The following is a 21,115-nucleotide window of genomic DNA, read 5'->3' on the forward strand; positions in this document are numbered from 1 at the left end:
GCACGTTTCGGAGTCTAGCTTCGCCCTGGTTTTCCAATATCGCTAAATGGCTCCCAGGGTCCTAGAGTTATCTGCCTCTTGTAATAACAAGGATATTAAAGTTCTCAAGGCAAAGATGCTTCATTTCTCATCATTTCAACTTACAACATCCCTTCTCTCCCATAAATACTTCCATGGAATAATCGTATTGATGTGCAACGAATAAAAATCAGCCACACAGAATAAATAAATGTACAATAAATATTGAAAAAATCCTAGGATCCAGAATAAGACTCTAAGGATGGTAATATTAATTGTAACGTATGCGAACTGTAATATATTATTACATTTACTTGCAATATGATTCATTGCTTTAATTAGTGGAATATTATTATAGGAAAATTATGTCACACAGTTTTGAAAGACAGTTGAAAAGCACCCTGGCAACCGTTTTGAGAACTAAAAGCAAAGTAGAGGGGTACCGAGACGAGCAGAGACGAGACTGCGCGAGGGCCCTAGGAAGGGGACCTTCGCAGGTAAGCAGCTGCAAGCATCTGCAGGGGCAACGGCAGCCGCGTGCTTAAATTAGTCCCGGCACAACTGTCGTCCGCGTAACGTCTCAGGGAACCGTTCCCTGTTCTCGTGCATTCAGTGACTAAGATTCTCGAACAGAAACAGACTCCACTGATTATCTCTCCAACGTGTGTGCACATCACTATCAAGGAAACGCGAAGTTATGAGGAGAGTACCATTTTGAAACTGGCCGATTTCATGAAGTTCTCGACGCGCTGTATGATTATGAAGAGTTTCTTGGAGAGCTGAGAGTTTGGTAGCGCAAGGAACAGCAAGCCTGCATGGCTTGCGGGCTATCTGGAAATTGAAGACCCACCGAGACCCAACGATCGTATGAAGGTTCAAGGGGAGATCGACCAAAGACGAAGAGGAAGATGCTGATAGTTAGGCTGTTGGTGACGTTGACCGTCTGCTGGACGGCCAGCTGCGATCTCCTGGACCTGTACGTCCAGCACATGGACGAGACTATGAGAACACTGGCGTACAGGAACAGACACCACCCGAAGGACGTCTCGTCCAGGATAAAGAGGAGCCTGCAGGAGCCGGTACTCCGAGTGGGCACCTTCAAGAAACAGCGTCTGGACGTCGACGAAGATTGGTACTCGCAGTGGAAGGCGAAGAACAAGGTGCCCTATGGCGAGGACGGTTTGGACTTTCCGAATTCGAAGGAAGAGAACCTGGACCCTAACCAGCACGAACTTCTGAACAATCGGAGTAGGATGGCTGACGTTGATCCCGAGGAGACCACGGTGACTAGCCTGAAGATCAACGACACCTTGGATACCTCCGACATCGAGCTGACGAACGACGAATCGCCGAGGTCCAACGACAGTGTCGCATTTTCGCAGAACATGGAATCAATGTCCGAGCTTCGCGAAGAGACCACGAAGATGGATGACCTTCAGGGTGACGAGATCGAGGGAAACTCTCAGTTCGAAGTTATCAGTGAGTCTGGTACCTCTCTGCCAAGCCTTTTTGATGATCCGGTACTGAAGAGGACCCCGAAGACGAGGGACAGGGTTCCTAAGAAGTACATTCCCATGACGGACAAGTTGGCTAAGCTTTTTCGTGGCACCAAGTACTTCGACTCGCAAGAGATCGTTGATAACAGGCCCAAGAGAAGCATCAAGGAGCCAAAGTTCACCAGGCATGAGAAACTGGACGATGATGGCGAGGTGATCCTTGAATGGGATCCTTCGGATGAGGAGATGGTCACGTTCAAGGTCACCGCGAAGACCTTGGGCTACGTCGGCATTGGATTCAACGAGAAGAATCATATGAAGGGCGCTGATATTCTTCTCGCCTGGGTGGACGATCATACGGGCACCGTCAATTTGCTGGTAAGTTTTCTGCCTTTTCTTCTCAATCTTCTTTTTTTGATTCTTCCTCTTCGTCTTCCTTTAATTCTCCTCTTCTTCATCCCCTGCTTTTTCTTCTACCACCTTTGCTTCTTCGATTCGATCTCGATCTTTAGAGTGATCGATGAGGGACTAGCCACAAAGGTATTCGAGACCGTGATCGATAGGCCCTCGGACCATGCAGGGTTGGACAAAAAGATCGCATCTTCTATTAAAGTTTGTGACTCATTGTCTGGTGACCGAGACCTTGTGGGTGTAATTAACAGGAACTTTCGATTGAATGGTGAATCCTTTCTAACTTCTTTTTTCTGTCCTACATTATTTATCAACAAGCCGGGGATCTTTATAGAAATTCAAGCTTTTATTAAACAATTAATAAGAACTTTTTTTAAAGAAAGGGGTGATTTTCATTGCTTGGACTCGTTGAAGCTTCCATTTTGTCGGACTTCATTCGGTAAAATGTACCACATACGCGTGAAGATTTATGGTGTGATAATTAGATTGTGCATAAACTATATTTTATGAAGTGCGCTATATATTACCGTGCTATATAAATATGAAATGGTATTGATACTTATAAAAGATCGCATAAAACGAGGATGGCGTGGACAGGCTCGGTTCGCCACGTTTTACCCTCTTTTTGTCTCGGCCAGCGCCTATCAAGGAATCAATTTGCAGCACCGTGACGTTCGCCGATCGCCTCTGTATTCGTCGCACGGATATTCTAATCGGCAATTAGCATAGGACGCGTGAGAATAATCAACGATCTAACCGGGAAAGTCGATCTCTCGGCGGGACGGCGTTAATCGCGTGGGAAGAACTTGTTTTCCTCGGGTATCGATCCATGATTTCTCAGACGTCGTGCAATTTTATTTTCGCGAAGCACAATGGTCCGGCTTAATAACTTTTGATTTACAGACAGCATTGAAAGATAATTCTCGCTGAAAAACACGAAAAAAGCAGAAAAATTCCTAACAATGCCTACTATATTCCATTTAATTCTTCCTGTCTTCGTAGTAACTTGGAGTGCTCCAGAAAAAAAATATAAAAAAACTCAATCAACATTCTACAGGATATTCTACGAAGTGCTTGAAATCGCATACACGTAGACGAAAGTTGAAGTAACTGATTTAAAGAACAGCAATCTTTCCCAATAAGTTGAGACTAACGAATAGTACCCGTACATATTAAATTCAATTTGAAACCTCCCCGAGGGATCGAGCTTCATTTTACGATTGAAAGTAACATTCTACGCGTACGGCGGGCATACATAAAAGTACTCATAAATTCCCGTATCCAGGCCGCATTGCGTCCGCCTCAGGGAACCGTCCCGCAATCCGGCGACGCTGTTCGAACGATAAAAGCACGGTTGAACGTTTCGCGACGCCGATCGTCGGTGACCAAGAAAGAGGACGCGACGCGAGGATGTTTAATGGACTGGCAAGTTTTTCGCGATTCCTCCGCCGTGGCTCGAGACAGGCCGTAGATCTATCGACGAGGATCCTCGACGCCGTGAATCTCGACTTGGCGAAGAAAAGAAGGGAACCTGGCGGTGAGGAGAGGAGATGCCGGCCAGGGTGGAACGGGGGAAAGATCGAAAGAGTACAACAGGCGAAAAAAGAGAAGGCAACAAAGAAGAAGAAGACGAAGAGAAGAAGAAGAAGAAGAAGAAGAAGAAGAAGAAGAAGAAGACTGCGAAAAGGAGGAGACGAAAAGAAACTCAGAGATGAAAAAGGAGCTAAAGAAACGAAAAGCCAGGGAATTAAAGGAAGATTAAGAAGCCGGCCGAGCCAGAAAGGGAGGAACACCGGTCTGAAGGATCCCCAGGAACGACGAGGATGGGACGAAAAACAAAAGAGGGATCGCGGGTTAAGGTATCGGGCCTTTCTCTCGCCGGGCGAACTACGAAATCCTTCCCCCGGCGTAGGATCGCCGGTTCGCGACTCCGGTTCCACGATCCGTATTAATGAGGTTCGTTTAATTAACGCGTCATGGGAGATCCGAGTCGATTTCCCTCTCGTCACGATGCATAATGGCCGATGGGAACGGAAAAAAGAAACACGTCGTCCCTTCGATTTTCGGTCTCGTTCCGAGCATTTGACTATTCATGAACGGAAGATCTCTCTTTTCCTTCTGTCCTGAGAAAGTTGAGAATGGAATTTTTCAGACTGCCGTAATTGAACATCGACTCGCTGGACTCTGCTCGTAATTTCCTAACTGAAGAGTGAAAACAGGATGATTCTGTCTTTTCGATCAACCACTTCGTTTCGATTATTCGATTATACGTAGACGCGCTTTCTTTTCTGAGCCCAAGGGGTTCAGTTGAAATTGGATTCGTTGGAGATGGAATTTTTCGAATAATCCGAGGTAGAATTAGAATTTCCGTGGAATATTCCATCAATTTTCCTCCCGTCGAATCCCGACAACTGAAAGTGAGAACACGAGGACTCTCGTTTGTCGATCTCGACTGTTCGGAAACGCAGGCCTGCTCTGCCTTCCTTTCTCTTGAATTTCCCCGCCTCCGAGGTTTTAACTATCGCATAAATTACTAACGAGATAACTTTGTACTATGAGAAAAAACACGAGGAGTATTTAAGAGTCGACCGAACGTCGAGGTTTCCGTTCCGACGCGATGCAACAGGAGGATTAAAAAGGGACTGGTTATCGGAACCTGCTCCGTCCGGCTTCTCCGAATTCCTAATCTTAATTAAATTTATACCCACGAGCCGCGAGACGTCAGTCAATTGTGTTCCCGCGTCGTTTTTCCACGATCGCCGTCCTCCCGGATAGATATTACCATTCAGTTGAAAACCGAACGTACCGGGAATTCGCGATAAGTACCCGGTGAACTGTCCCGCCGCGATTTAATCTCTCTTGCGCCGGCATTGAAGTCACCAGCGGCTACTGAATGTATTAAGAGCGAGGAACGCTCCGTATTACTCGCCACGACATCGAAACGTGCATTGGAAGAATCAAACGTGGACTACGTAGAATTCAATTATGATTAGGGATGCAAGGGAACTGGAATATCTCGAATTTGGTTTGCTCGCCAACTTTTTTCTCCGATTCAAATTGAGTCCCAGTTTTTACTTCGATATTCGATTAAGAATTATTCTATTTTGATGAAGGTACTCTTACAATTTTCACGAGACCACTCTTTTTATTTACGAATTTACAACTCGTCAGTAATAAAAGGTACCAAGAAAATACTCGATCAAATTTGATCTACGTGTTTCTATCGCGTAACTTTACATTCGAATGTACCGAACACTGATTCCTTTGAAACAAAGCATACCGAGGAAACAGTAAAATCAATCGAACAATTGGTAGCATCTAGCGTTATCACCGAAGCGATTGAGGAAACGATCAACGTAGGTTTCATCGTCCCACGCGATCTCACGGACAAATGAATAGACACAGGAATCCCAGTAAATCAGTCGCGGCTTGAAAGATGGCGGGACGACGTCGTAAAGTCAAATTGGCAATTATTTGAAATCCAAACCGGGGGCGCGAGGGAACGACGCCGAGGCCCTCCTCGGCTCGATTTACCTGGCCCTTGTCCACGGCGACGAAGACGCCGACGAAGAAAAAGAAACGGGCCGGAACGTAACCGAATGGTGGACGCAGGTGGGAGAAGAGCGGCTCGGAACGGCCGGTAGAAAATTAACGAACGTCCAGCGTTCCACCGGCCGAGATAAACTTGTGATAAATTCACATGAGTCCGGGGCTGCGCGGCTATTCTCTTCGACTCCCTTCTTCTGCGCCACCCTTTAGTCCTAGATTAATTACATTCCTACGAACCGATTCTCTGTTCCTCGAATAACTAAAATTTAACCAGGAAATAACGGGAGCATTAGAATCGAAAACCGAATTCTCAAAGTTTCCTTTTCTTCCCAAAGCCTTCAGGAATCAATGACAGCTCCGTGATTTTCGTAGAAAAAAAAACAATTTTGCAACCATCCCCTGGTTAATCGAGGAGCGCGGTAACAATCATAACATCCTCGAGAAATCATAACTGCTCGTTCAATTAAGCCTCTAGCGCGCGGGTATCGCGGGAAACCATATAAACTCGCAAAACCAACCGCGTGTAAATTCGAATACGCGAACGGCCTGCGGTGGAATAACGCCAGAGGCATTCGGGGTAGCGCTGGTGTGCGTGTCTGAATACAGGGAACACGTTGATGCGCGCAGGGGTACGAAACACCCGTGGCGGGGGGAGGGAAGGTGAGCGGGCAGATAGTGTGCGAGATGTTGCGTGACTGAACGTGTGACGAATACACGGGCCCGGGGAACCTGTGTAAGAGAGAGGCCCGCCGGCATGGGCACGCTGTGTTCAAGCGTTGGTTTCACAGGGGCCCCAGTCAAGGCCTCCAGACATTGGCTGAGGTGGGAGGGAGGTGGGAAGAGGCCTGTGCGAATCTTTGAGCATCGTTGCAAAGAAAGGCGAAAAGTGGTCCTGGATCCGATCGGCCGACCGACACGTGATACCTTTCGCTTCTGGGACCTCTGGGACTGCATTCAGAAAACTGCCACACTGACCGGTGCTACGAGAGGAATTCGGATAACTCCGCTGCGATAGGATCTGAGCATTTCGAACTAACAATTGACGATGGTTTTGGCTGGACGAGAAATCCTGACGGTCGTTTCTTTGGGATTTTGTGTGCTACTTTCGAGAAAGGGTATTCTAGACGACGGAATAGGTATATTGAGAATTAATGGGAAGATCTTGGGAAATATAAACGATGCGAAGTCTGATCGAGTTTGATTCGAAGAGATCGTTCTTTTGAAATTGCAGCTGATCTATTAGCTTAGATTCCTAGAGGATGAGAGAGAGAGAGAGAGAGAGAGAGAGAGAGAGAGAGAGAGAGAGAGAAGATTTGAAGACTCTTTTAAAATAATGTTTCTTCTTAAAATGAATCGGAAGACGTCCAAGCAACCGAACCTCGTTAAGCCTCTTCGGAATAACATCGGACGCGTTACTCGGTCGTCGAGCAGAAGAATTGTTGCGAATGCAGCGCAAGATGCTCGAAGCGGAGACGATTCCCTGAATGACAAAACCGCAGAAAATTTAGCAACGCGTAAGATATTCAAGGCGGGCGACGGGATGCGCACGTACTACGATTACGATCGTAATTTATTACAGGCAAGGGAGCGCGTTTCGCAAAGTGAATCTGAAATGCAGGTAATCTGCGATCCGTCCATCTCCCGGTCCACAAGGCGGCGGGGACGACTTAGGGGTGGAGGTGGACGGCTGCGTGCATAGACGAGCCGAGCGCACACAACCTCCGTCGTTCATTTCGCCGTGATTTTTTTCTCATTATCTTCGACATATCCTGCTCGTCGTTTTTTGCCGAGCGCAACCAGTTTTCGTTCGTTTTCGATCCAACTTTCATCCCCCGTCCCTATGTTTCTTTCTTGCCCGCGTCCGTTGAGAATTACCGTGCTCCTCCGGCTATTTGACAAGCACCGGGCGTCGTTCCCATCGGACAACAATGGCAATTAAAATTTTCGTTCGACTTTTCTTTTTTCCAGCCGAGTTTTTTCCGCCTTCGAGCGAGTAAACAAAATTGAAACGACGGATAGGGAATATCGAGGGGGTTGCAGACGGTTAGGAGTAAAAGGTTTTCGAAAGATTAAAACATTCGTTTTGTACTCCGCGAGAATAAATTCAGGAAGATGATTTACTCAAGGACTACGAAGATTTTTATGGTGTGGCTCGTGTACCCGAACCGTAGAATATCTGTGCGTTATTACGGCCCGCAATTAATACGAACCGAAAGAAACACGGGCCTTATCAAGATCACCGTAAATTTATCGAAACTCGAGAAACGTAGCCGGCACGCTCGAATTCCTCGAGGTCCCGGTGAACGGTGTCGATGTCTTTACGACGTCAAAAATTTGTTCGCCGCCCGCTTTCGCGTGTAAATCATACAGCTTTTCCTCGCGCCCCGCTCCGGGGAGGTCTTATCGCTTTATCGTGGCGCGAGGAACGGGAGATGCGTCTCTGCCATCTTCGGATCGAACGGCGATCGAGGGAGAACAAAAAATGGTACGATGAGAGGGACAGGAAGGGGAAGTGAGAAAAGAGAGAGGGAAAGAAAGAGTAAAAAGAAGAAATGATGGAGAAAAGGGAGAGAAAGGAAGAATTAAGAAAAAGACATACAAAGAGTCAAAGAGAATAGAGAAACAGCGAAGAAAGACGGAGTGAGAACGATGGAGAGGGGAGAGAGAGGGGAAGAAAAACGAAAATAAGGAAGACTGAGAAGGAGAAAAAGAAGAGAGTGAAGGAATAGGAGGAGAAGAAAGATTAGTGGAAAGAACGATATGAAGAGAGGTGGAGGGAGCAAGAGAGAACGACCGCGAAGGGAGAAAGAGGGAAAGAAGAGGCTCGATTTCATCCGAGCAGGGAGAATATTTCACGGATTAAGATTAGTCCCGTGGCCGGCGACGCATATCCCCATTGTGCAACTGCAGCCACGGAGTTCGTAGGTCATTCTCTTTTTACGGGCGCTTTCTAAGCCTCTTTCACGGTTAATAAGCGCATTCACGGTCCTCGGGAACCGACTACTTGCACCGACACGATGCTGCTGCTGCTGCTGCTTCTTGCGAGAAATTCAAAGAAGCAACAGTAAGTAAACTATTACCGGGTGGCAGGACAACTTTCCATTAGCACAGGATACGCCACTACGCTTCGTTCGCCATTTTATCGGCAAACTGTTGCACACAGTTCAATCTTCCTAAGTTGAATCTGAAGATTCTTTTTGGTCTTTCTCGCAAGAGAAACGCTGTAAAGTTTGGCTGAGTTCTGTTGAGAAAGGAACTTTAACTTAACAGATACCTAGTTGCAAACTGAATCCTTCTTAGTTCAGTTGTCGTCGTCTGTGTTCGAATGAAAAGGAACTAGAAATTGTAAAAAAAGTCTGTTCGGTTCTGTGGGAAACGTCAAGTAACTTCTCGGACACCCCGTATATCATTTATCCTGATGGAAGCTCGCGCGAACCCATACCGCGTGTACCAGACGTTTCTTACCGATGTTCTTGGTCCGCGATACCGGTCCACGTTTTCTCCTTCTTGTAATCCGAACCCGCCGTATGAAATCCCTGGCTATTTTACGACAGCCTCGCGGTGTATTCCCGCCGTAGACAAATTTCGAGATGCATTATTGATGAACCAACCCCGTTCGGGGTTTCTGGAGCAGAGAACGCGGCGGCACCGCGCGCCGAGTTTCTCCCGGCTCGAATTGAATTCTCACGAGTCGCTTTTTATCGGAATATGATTATCCGGGTATTGAGACGTATGGCTCGGCTCCACGGCAATCAGAAACAGTGACGATCATTGCGGTTTTAGAATGATCAGGGGCTACAATCGATATCGTGTTCCTTTCGACCGTACTCTTATTATTGTTTTTCAAGAATTAAACATTTCTTTCGATACCTTCACCACCCTTCTGTTTCTCTTGAAAACTTTAACCCTTTGCGGACGAAGATTCCTTGAAATGTAGAAAACCTTCAACAGATGAAGCTAAATTATATATTGATTGCTTATATAATAGCAAAAACAGAAACTACATGCTAATCTCTTGCTGTTCGAGTAATTAAATCATTTGCCTGCGACTTAGTCTTCCAAATATGAACGTTTCATCTCGCCGAAATGTCGACATAACTGAATTCATAATGTCAATCCGTTCTGAAGTGTTCTTTATTTAATAAATTCGTAAGAACCACGATCTGTATATTTATATTTTTATCATTTCCGAGATCTAAATCCAGTAGCAATTGACGTTCATCAAGTTTTCCATCGGAAAATAAAATTAGAAGCGTCTATTCCTCGAGTTATTAATTTCGGATACTTAAATTACTCGAAGATGAAGGGTTGAAGCGCAAAAGTCAGTCCGACTAGACGTTGCAGTGCGAGATTTCCAAGTTTTTTAGGGCAATCGGTAGCATTCGGACCTACGGCCGAGGAAAGGTCGAAAGACTGGACCTTACCGTGGGTATCTCGATCCGCCTTGAGGCGAGGACCAGAAAACAGACATGAATTAGCACTACCGGTGCTTCAACCGGCGCGGCGCCAAACTGGTTCGCGGAAGCCGATTCCAATAACTCGGGCAGCTTCTGCGACGATAAATTCGCGCGGGACCACCGGAGATCAGTGCAAAGATAACGTTTCGGTCCCACAATTATTTAACCCTAGCGGAGAGACGACATCTTCGATACAGAACCCAATTGAAGTCGTATATTTTCACGAAGATTCGAAAAATCTTTTATCGTCGTTTCATCTTCCCATCCTTAATGATCCCCCCGTATTCAAGCAATCTACCTACACATATATAGATGACAATCCATTTCTTTTACTGTATGCTATTCCCTTCAAGTCCATCGTTCCAATTCCTATCTACCAATCATGACCTATCTCAACAAATAATTTGGCAAACCCCAAAACAAAAATAAAAACAAACTTGGCAAACAACCCATTGAGTTTTCGTGAAACATAAATTCTAAGGAACCTCGATTCGATCACCGAGACCGGTGGATCGAAACTAGTCTAAGTTGGTTACGAAAAGAACGAGATGGGAACGAGTCTCTGGGATATTGACGTTTAAAAATCTGTTGCTCATCGAGAAGAGGGAGGCTAGGCAGGAATGTTGGGGCGCGAACGCACGTAGATACGTACATATAAATGTACAGGGTCTGCGCGGCGAGCGAACGGAACGTGAATTATAGTCGTTTAGAAACCGAGAACGGTACTAACGCACGATCGAAGCATTCGAATCGGGGATCGTTAAAACTGAAATACAAATTACGTTCGGCGGTGAACGAGCGGGGGAAAAGAAATGCAAAAAAATGGCCGGGTAGCCAGCCGGGACCTTGACACCGGCGATTCCACTAGATTTTAATTCGATTATTATTCGGTATATACGCTCGTAAAACCGGGCACGTTGAGCTGTAACGAGCCGGCGAGCGTAATTGCGCGTAACCGCTCACCCTTCTCGGCTACGGGACACGTGAGAACCGGATCGACTTGTACCTTGACACGCTGAAGGATATCTACGCACCTTTATGGGAACGCGAGGTGAATGATTCCAGAGGAAGATATGAATTCATGCAAAACGTTTTTTCCACCGCGTTGGAAATATTGTTACCAGATGTTTATGCAAATGCGCGTCTTCGTAACCGGACTCGCCGGGGATACTGGAGTTAAATTCAATTAAGTTTCCTTTTCCCGTTTAATGGTCTAAATGGAGTGAGAATAAAATAATATCGAATTAAATTTTACCGTGATCCTTTGAACCCCCGTTGAATGTTAAATATTCCTGCACGTCGTAAACGCATGGAAACCCGAGATCTAACGATTACCTCGCGCCTATTAACACCCCCGTTCACCTCTGTTGGAGTTGTCACTTTATTTTGATTAGAATTCAATTGAACCTCGCGAAAGTTCAATTTACCGTTGTTTAATTATCCCAATCTCACCGTGTGTACTTGACGATCTGGAGTAGCCTAGCCACGAATTGTCGTCGAGCTATTTTCTTAAGAAAAGTGCAACTCGAAACATAAACTACTTTGTCTAAAATATTCTCAATCGACTAAACATCCAAGTCCCATCCTCGTAACGTGAGAACCGGATCGGCTAGACACTGCGAAAGCCGCGATCCGCCGGGCAACGTGAGAAAAGGAATTCGTCTAAAATGAATCACATGGAAACCTCGTCACCTCTGACCCAGCTCAGACAATTAGCGTCCCCTGAGACGTCTGAGTCGGCCGTCAGTCGAACGCGGAAGGCTAACGACGACACGCGCTTCAGTGTGCCTACAAACATTTTCTCAGCGATTAGGGAGACGTCGTTTCGTCGGTACCCGGCCGATTCCCTTTCAGTGACCGGTAGGTGGTTCCTCGTAGCCTCCCCATGCCCCTGTGGCGGACGATAGGGAAGGCCCTTTATATTCCCTCGGAGGGATTCTCTTTGCGCTACCAGCTGCTGTTCTGCCAGGTGGTAAAACGGAGAGCCACTAGAAAAAGGAGAGGCTGCCGAGGACCACGGCCGGAGGAAGAAGCGTGGAGAAGCGTGGAGAAGCGAGCAGGAGCGAAGAGGAGCGAAGAGGAGCGAGGAGAACCGAGGAGAATCGAGAGGAAGAGAAAGAAGGATGCAAGAGAAATGGAAGGACCAAAGAGTGGTCGGATTTCTCGAGGTGTACCCCGCTGGAGAGAGACGGCGAACCGGCCTCGAGGACGAAGAAGCAACGGATGCAAGAAGGACGGAGAAAAAAGGGAAAGGAATACGCGGCCGCAAATGCTTTCCACCGGCGAGGAGAGAAAAAGAGGGAGAGAAGAGGGAGAGAAGAGAGCCTGGGCTACCTCCAAAACACCTGGCAAGCATCGTCCTCCTCCTAGTGGCGCCTCATGAGAGAATTTCTCTCTTTTTCTTCGGAATACTCCAGGGCCCATGGGAACCGCGACGATCCGCCACGATCCGCCGCGATCCACCACGGCCACAAAGGGAACCGTTTCTTTTTTGCCCGGGTGTATATAGATCGGAAACTATTTCTCATGATAGATCACGCCGATAGAGCTAGGATGCGTATCAGTGTTTCGCTTCTTGCCGCGCAGCTCGTTTTTCTCGCTTCTTTTTCTTCGCTTGGCGCGGCCTGTGCGCCGTGTTTCGTGAATTTTCATTGTGATAACACTGAACGTGGACTTTTTTGTCCTTTTAATATTGAACGGGACTTAGGAGATTGCGTGTCGAGTTGCAGTTTCATTGCAGGATAAATTGAGCTATAAGTGGGAATAATTCTGATCGAACGTACTGTAAGGTAATTGCAGAATTTCTGGGATTAATTTCGATTACGAAGGATGCTACAGCCGTTCCTGCTTTCCAAGGATCACAAAGGATATTCGAGTAGAACCGTTAGAACGTTAAAATCGTTGCGATTCCGCCGGCAAGGAATTTCATAGCTTGATTCTCGTTTTGAAGTTTCGCGTTCATGTAGCCACGGCTAATGAATGCTCATCGGAAAGGATGAAACAGGGGTCTTCTGAAATGTACAGGTTTCTCAGGAGACTCCCACAGGAAGCGCGAGTACCGATCCGTGACGTCACATCCGTCGAATTAATTTTCCGCATTCACGCACGTGTGCCTGCTTTCCCATGCATCCGCGGCTCGTTTTATCCAAGGATATCGGACTACTTGATGATTGTACAATTACGTTTAATCAATCTTCTGTTCCTGGAAGTGCCCCGATTGTACTTTATCAAGTCTGGAAACGTGGCTACTGCTGGTAATGAGCGCAGCGCTTGTCCAAAGAATAAAAATTAAGTTCGTTGCTCAGTCTCGGTGTTCTGGCTCGTTCCTCGTCAGAATTACAGATATGAAATGTTGTCGATTAAGAGAATAACTCGATGTAATCTGTAGAATTCTATTTAAAGAATTCTAGTTCGAAGTTTATCATATTTGATGTACGAAGCTTAAAGATTGTAACAGTACAAATTTTTCCATTTCTTCGGATATTTGTTATAGCATTTCAGTGAAACTATTTTGAAAGTAATTTCGGATATCGAATACTTTGAAAGTGTCTATAATCGCGAAACATGGATGGACGTGGTCGTACTTATCCGAGAGATTTCCTATGTCGAATCGAACTTTCTCCTCGATGCCTTTATTTTCCGCGCGATATTAACAAGCATCGTTAGATCTCGCGAAGGGTACGGCGACGGGCCGTCCGACGCATTTGTTACTCGCAAAAGTCGCGAAACCTGTTCCTGAAAGGAGGACGCGGGAGAGAAGCGTGCAGAGAAGCTTCTTCCTCGTTGTCAGTTTCGTGACTCAGTTACAGAAACCCAGGTGTCTACGCGAGCTTCACCGATCATTTGCATAATCTCCCGCGACCGGCAATCAAGGCGTTCCCGCGGGTAAACGTAATCCGTTCTGCTAAGACGAAGAAAAACGAAGAAAAAAAGGGAACGTTCTCCTGGCCTGTTTATCCGTCTTCCCCGTAACACGAGGATCATATAAATTAAATTAAAAGCGCCCTATCGATCGATCGAACTCGTAGAATTCGAGATACTATCCCCGAAGTTCTTCCTTTTCCACGGTTCTTTCTTTGATGTCTTTTGAATAGCAATCTACCAATGCCACGGCCGTGTTAACGAGTTCGGCGACGATGAGAATATCCGGAACGCCATGAGAAAACCCCCACGAACCTCGTGGGAACCCGTTCCGAACCACACCCCAATAACCAGACGCGACATTGTTACCGAAAAACCCATTCACGATCCTCGCAGAGTCGAATGTTAATTACTCGAGAACATTCGCTCGGCGCTTTTGTTATTTTCTGGTTGACGTTGTAAGTTCCTATAGAGAAAACAAAATGGAGGTAGCTGTACTATCTGTCGATAAGAAAGGTTTCTGATGTTATGCAGCTAAAGAATTATATTGAATAACGATCCAACAAGAAGAATAACGAATAAAGTCGATTTTTAACACCAAATGTACACTTAATGTATTGCTAGATTACTTTATGATTAATTATTTACTAAAAAACGTCTACATTTACTTCAAGGATTAACTGTTAATAGAAAAATTACGTGTAATGTAACAACTAACTAACTTCTGTTCGTAATTTGCATCGCAATTCCGACATGCCGTTTCAAGTAAAGGGACTAAAGGGTGTCCTCCTTCGAACGTCAACGAGACTTGAAAGAAACTCGGAAGGTACCAGGTTGTCACGCGATTAACAGGTACATAAAGGGAGGGACGACCGTCTACATAATTATTAGCAAACAGCCCCGACAGTAGGTTGATTTTTTCACGAGCTGCGCCACTTGATCGCCGTTTCCTCCGCGCGCGTGTGCTCGTTACAAAATACTCAGCGAGCATGACGCCGCTCGGCCAATTATTTCGATTCATTACGGGCAGGAAGGTGACTTCCCTTCGGGGTCTTACGAACTTTAGCGCCCGACCATAATCGGAATCCAACGGACCCAAACGGCCGGCGACCGCCCTTTTGCGTGTTCGAATGTTCGCCGCTATTCTACTCGCTATCAGATCCATGCTGTACCGGAACGTTATAAATATTAATTAACTCGGAACAAAACGCTTTTTTCCATAGCTCGCGCGGGTAACGCGATACTTGTAGCGCCGGAACGTAGAGAAAGCGGCGCATTAGAGCAACGAATTAAAGGGATATGAAACGTTAATTTGAAAGTGAAATAGGAATATATCCCTCAGAACACTTCTGATTTAGAATCTGTTAATAGGATCGCGAAAACTGTAATAATCCTCGCTATTCCTCCGCGACGTTATTACCCGGTAGCCCTTATAGCTCTGATAATAAAATCTTCGACGTTACGGCGGATTATAAATGTTCCCGTCGATTTCCGAAGATCACCGATGGATCTTCTGAAAACTCGTTATCCCTCGGGGCTCTTAATAGCTGTTTAGGAACCATTCGTAAATCTTCGGTCGCGTTAGAGACTTTTCAGAGACTGTAATAGTGTCTGCAACACTAATATTCTTCGCCCGGAGATCCGTTTATAGTTAGACATAAATTAATGTTATAGATAAAGATTTCACCGACCGTTGGCTTGTAGCGTCTCGTTAATTCCCGACACGAAAAGGGCACTGTTATTTGCGCGTCCACTCGTCCCGAAATTCCGAGGTTAAATCTGGGAATGCGCCGCATCGCGTGCGGCGTCCTGCAATTCCAACGGCGGGAGTAGAAGAGAAAGTACCGGCGATATAGCGAGGATCAAGTCCTGTCAGAAAGTTTCGGCGCGGCGTCGGACGCAAACACCTGGCGTTCACCTGACCCGATAAACTCGCACGAGCGCGACGCACCGATTCTTTGACCGGTCGCGCTTGCCCGTCCGTTGACCCTGCTCGCGATTCCGATTCGATCAATTTTTTCCCTTCGATTTTCCAGGATTCACACGGCATTGAGGATCCCGACGCCGCCCTGGTCACGGACGCGTCCCAGGACGTGAAGGTGCTCGGCGGATCGCAGAACGAGACGCACACCAGCGTGATCTTCTCGCGGAATTGGCAGACTTGCGATCCGCAGGATCACAGGCTCACGGTGAGTACCAGGAAAACTATTCGAGTCCTTAGCGAGGATAATGAATGTATAATTAATCGTTCTACAGTCTAGAAACAACGCCTGTTTAACCCTTTGCGGGCAAAGATTCTTTGAAGTATATGAAACCTTCAGCAGATGAACTTAAATTATATATCGATTGCTGAAACAATAGAAAGAAAAGAAATCATACACTGATCTCTTGCTGTTTGAGTAATTGAATCGTCTGTTTGCGACTTACTCTTCCAAATATGGAAATTTGCTCTCGCCGAAATGTAGACATTCGTCCGCAAAGGGTTGAAACAATATCGTGCTATCGGAAACAGTATTTTGCAACGTTTCCACTATTATTTATTCGGTCCATCTAAAAAGTCGACGAATCGTGAGGGCATCCCGAAGATTATTCAAGGATTCAATGAGTCGCTGTTTAACAAGGCCCGAGTCCCTCGCCACGCATCGCTGGGGCATAAAGAGAATCATATTTGCACAGTGGGCGACGATCCGGTCGTAATTCCTAGCAAGATAATTAGAAGTCGTAAAAAAGTAAATTGTCCGACATCGGATTCAAGCGGCGGAGCCTGGGAATCGAGGATGGCCAAGGGAAGAAAGAGAGAAAGAAAGCAAGAAAGGGGCAGAGGGGAGATATGAGAGAGAGATTTACCGTGCAGCTTCGGAAGCCCCGTAAAATTCGCGTAAACGGTTCCGTTTCGATTTATGCCCGGCACGGAGGGACCCCGCGACTTCTAGAGACCCTCGGGCCCTCGTTCAACCGAATTCCCGCGGCGATATTTAGGCATTTAGCATGCCGTCCTGCTTAACCGTCCTCCACGATTCGAATAAAGCAGTTCGTCAAACCACCGCCTCTACGAGCTTCAATTAAAATTAGCGACGAACTTGGCACTGGAACCAACGGTACAATCGAAATTACCGATTAAAAATATCCCATCTCATAACGATGGAAATTAGACATTTCCACCGCGATATCGTCTGAAATTTGATGCAACGCGAAGATAAGAAATCAACATCGGTCGTTTTGAATTTTTGGTGGTCCCAGTGTTAACTAGAGACTGCATCGACTCGTAAACCGAGAAACCTTACAGGAAATATCGATTGTCGTTCCAGGGAGACACGGTTCGAGTCCTGTGGGCGCTGCACCAAACTGACCCTGAACTTAACACTGCCATTTGGCCCGGTGACAAGAGGGGCGGCAGGGCTCTGAGGCTGAAAACGCCCGCACCGCACTCACCCCCGCAACACACGCAGGATATAACGCATTGGGATGTTAAACTGCATCAGGTAGATTGCAGGCAGTGTAATGATATTAGTCCAAGTAACTTGGTTAAATAGAAATGACTATTATCTATGTCCGTCTACTTTTTAGCCGCCGGTCTCAGAGAATGCGGACACCACTTACTGGTGCAAGATCTTCAAGGCGCCTCATAAGGAGAAGCATCATATGATCGGAGTAAGTAATCGAGATTTTTGTCAGAAAGATTTATTTCATCGAACATCTCAGAGGCTGTAAAGTCTAGACGAAAAATTCCAATGTCAGACGCTAAATCTGTCGTGTACGCGGATCTTGAAGAAAACGATTCGTTCCTAGAATATACTCTAATATATCGAGAATGAAGTTTGAGTTTGGAATTTTTGTGAGCTCGAAGGAGCGTAGAATCCCCAGTCTAATAATGGTGTCCCCCGAGTTCGATCCCGCGGCCCGTCGCGTCCGAAGGGGGGCCCTTTGTCTCCCACGTGGGAAGCTGAAGACCTCGTTCGCCGAATCCCGGCACGCGTGGATTGGTATTCCCAAGTACGTTTCGTGTACACGCCGCAGAAATACGCAGGAATGCCGTGAGGTTGGGCTTGATTCGGTATGTGCTTCACGAATCACGGTCATCCATGCCGGACGTGGCACCGTGTAGACGGACGTCATTAGAATAAAGAAGGGCCTCGGGGAATGATGTCATTTCGTGTCCGAAACGTTCCCCGATTGTCAATGGAATCTTCTGAAAGGTATCTCCCGAGAGGAGAGTCCTGATACCACTCCCGTATTCCATTGGCGTGTCCCCTATCACCATGATTCTTCTTCGAATTCGCGCGACCAAGGAGCTAAACGAGCTTGAATCGTGAGAAGTGAACGGCCGAATCGCTTCTTTCCAGTACACGCCGCTGATCGAGAAGGCAAATGAAGACCTGGTACACCATATAATACTGTACGAATGCGCCTCCACCTTGCCGATCCTCGGACAGCATGCCAGAATTGTCGGAGCGCCTTGTTACAGCCCCACCATGCCTAGAGAATGGGAGTCCTGCTTGCAACCGGTGCTCGCTTGGGCCCGCGGTAGCTCAGGTATTATTCGTAACGTTATTCAACTACACGAAAATAAACAAATTAAGACTATTGATAATTAACAAACATCTTCGTCTTCCAGGCGAATGGCTACCAGAACACGTCGGTATACCCATCGCGGAGCACAGCGAGGGCACGTATTACATGTTAGAAGTGCATTACAACAACCCTGGCATGAAGAAAGTGTTGGACAGCAGTGGGGTGAGGCTTCACTTGACTCCGAAACTTCGTCCTGAAGAGGCCGGAATTTTAGTCGCTGGCGTAGCTGTTAGTCCTCTTCATCTGATTCCTCCGAAGCAGAGGGAGTACGCCACTGCTGGGTACTGTACTCCTCATTGCACAAATACGGTAAGAAATTGCTCGATGTCAATAACTAGAATGATATATCTATCGCTTGAAGAATCTCTGGATTTACGAGGAACAATGGTTTTGCAGATGTTCCCGGAAACTGGAATAAACATTGTATCGGTCGCACTGCATTCCCATCTAGCCGGAAGACGCTTGAGCTTAAAGCACATTCGCCAAGGCAAAGAACTACCTAGGATCGTACAAGATAACCATTTCGACTTCGAGTACCAGCAGTCTCACACCCTGGAGAAGGAAGTCAAAGTTCTTCCGGGAGATGAACTGGTAGCCGAATGCGTCTATGGTACCCTGGATAGAACGAAACCAACTTTGGGAGGCTATGCCGCGTCTCAAGAAATGTGTTTGGCTTTTGTGATGCACTATCCGAGAACGCCGCTCGCAGCTTGCTACAGTATGACACCTGTGAAGGATCTCTTCAAGACTCTCGGAGTGTACAGTTTCAAAGGTGTTACTATGGATCACTTGGAGAAGCTTTTCTTAACTACCAGGTAAACTACTCGAAAACAACTTCGGAAGAAATAGGAAAAGAATTCGTGATTTCAATAGACACGGTTCTTTTTCAGAACCGACACGGTCACGATCCCTTACACTGGTCAGCAGCATTTACCTATTTATCCTGCGACCAGACCCGGTGACGTTATTGACGAAGATCAGATCAAAGTAGCCAAGTCGGCTCTAAGAGCTATGAGGGACTACACGGTTGAGCATGAAAATGATAACGTGTTCACTCGTCTTATCATCGAGGACCCTGCAGAATTCAGAGGTAAACTTGATTCTCGAATCGGAAAATTCTAGTGAATTATTTATTTACAATTGGAGAATTCCAAGGAAATGTAGAAGCAACTCCTAATAGATGTAATATTCCTTCTATTTTCAACAGGTCGAACATTGGCAGAACACATGTTAGCATTACCCTGGACTGAGGAGCTACTTTCCACGTCCATTGAGCGAAGTCTTTACCACGGTAGGCACATGACCTTCTGCAGGAAAAGGGATGATAAATTAGCCCTGGTAAATTGAATTTTAAATGCTTTTCCACTGAAATCTGGTAAGTGTGACGATGATTTAATTGATTTTTAATTACAGCCTGCAGATATCCAGACATTCCCAAATTACACGGCCCTGCCGGAAGTTAACGAAACGATGTGTGCCGAGATAGGAATTCCGTCAAGCGCGACAAGAGGCTCGTTCGTCGATCTTGTTCCGTTCCTCGCGATCTTGATCGCAATGATCGTCGGTTCCTAAACACACCAGTGACTTTTAATTCCATAATCGAATAACGTCATCACTCGAGAACGTTGTGAACATACTTGTACATTACTTATTGGACATGTCCGTCTTAAGAATCATGGCTGTTTGAAACAGGCTGAGAACGTGAAGTGAATTAAATTGTATCCATTAAAGGGCGAAATACTCTCTCCACCAACGGAAGACGGCAAAATTTTCGAAAAATTTTGACGGCCCAAGCACGATTTATATATAGATATATAGATAATATAATATAATATAATATAATATAATATAATGTAAATAACGTATTTATAAGGTGTACGCGATACCTTCCTCCGTATTTTATATGGATTTTGTATAAAAAAATAATAAATGTATTTGTAAAAAGTATCAGAGAAAAGTTTGGACTAGTCATTATTCAATATTTGCATACGCGGCGCGTCGTTACATTCCCCCTCATATGTCCGTTTTTGCAAAATGTAAGACAAGGAAAATTATTAATAGTATTTAACTGCAACTATATTTTTACATAGAGAAACAGGCCATGCTAATTTCTAAGGCAATTTTTCCCTATCTTCGCAATAATTAAGCAAGGACAATACGACTGTGCGACAAGGATAGAGTCAGCGCTCCCGATGCTACCTTATTCGAAAAAGTATCTCATCAGTCCCTGGTACTTATTCGTGAAGCATGATGATCAAAGAGGTATCTGACAACGCAGACATGTATTTACAGTGAGAGAAAGTCACAATGCCCGACGCATTTTCCGACAGGTCCACAATAAATCATTCAGACTTTATAGACATAATTGGTGGCCCTTTAGAACTGAAGAAATTATAGTGGACATTTAGCAGTATTCCCATACTAATTTCAATTGGATTAGAACTCTATTAGGGCAATAATAACGCTGCTACAAGTCCGCGTCCCGCAGTGTTCAAAAACGGAATTCGTACGACCCGCCGCGTTTCAGCGACATCTGTGGCAATCGGTCTAAGCGTCTCGTAAGCTGCAGGTGGAACTTCGTAGTACGTTATCGATAAAGGGTTATTAAAAAAATGTGAACTTTGTTTACCGACGGCTGAGGAGGATCTTGTTTACCGACAGCTAAGGAGTATCTTGTTTACCGACAGTTAAGGACTTTTTTTATCGACAGCTGAGGAAGATCTTGTTTACCGATGTCTGAGAAGAACCTTT

The 21,115-nt window shown here is 45.9% G+C and overlaps 1 protein-coding gene across 1 annotated transcript; it reads left to right on the forward strand.

The window, feature by feature from the left end:
• Positions 1-582: 582 nt before the first annotated feature.
• LOC116429232 (MOXD1 homolog 1) lies at positions 583-20,162 on the forward strand. The gene is made up of 10 exons (XM_031981946.2): positions 583-1,892; positions 15,829-15,981; positions 17,101-17,274; positions 17,360-17,443; positions 18,136-18,325; positions 18,408-18,673; positions 18,761-19,179; positions 19,255-19,454; positions 19,572-19,702; positions 19,778-20,162. Exons 1-10 carry the CDS (start codon positions 927-929, stop codon positions 19,934-19,936), a joined length of 2,742 nt encoding a protein of 913 aa, XP_031837806.2. The 5' UTR covers positions 583-926; the 3' UTR covers positions 19,937-20,162.
• The last annotated feature ends 953 nt before the right edge of the window (positions 20,163-21,115 follow it).

Source organism: Nomia melanderi, chromosome 14 (assembly GCF_051020985.1).
Source record: "Nomia melanderi isolate GNS246 chromosome 14, iyNomMela1, whole genome shotgun sequence".
NCBI classification, from domain to species: Eukaryota; Metazoa; Arthropoda; class Insecta; order Hymenoptera; family Halictidae; genus Nomia; species Nomia melanderi.

What these genes read in the sequence shown, in the direction of transcription:
- LOC116429232 (XM_031981946.2), top strand. Translation starts at nt 927, where the DNA reads ATGCTGATAGTTAGGCTGTTGGTGACGTTGACCGTCTGCTGGACGGCC. An exon ending in AAGCTTTTCTTAACTACCAG is followed by an intron (nt 19,180 to 19,254) that starts GTAAACTACTCG and finishes GTTCTTTTTCAG; the next exon opens with AACCGACACGGTCACGATCC. An exon ending in GGACCCTGCAGAATTCAGAG is followed by an intron (nt 19,455 to 19,571) that starts GTAAACTTGATT and finishes TATTTTCAACAG; the next exon opens with GTCGAACATTGGCAGAACAC.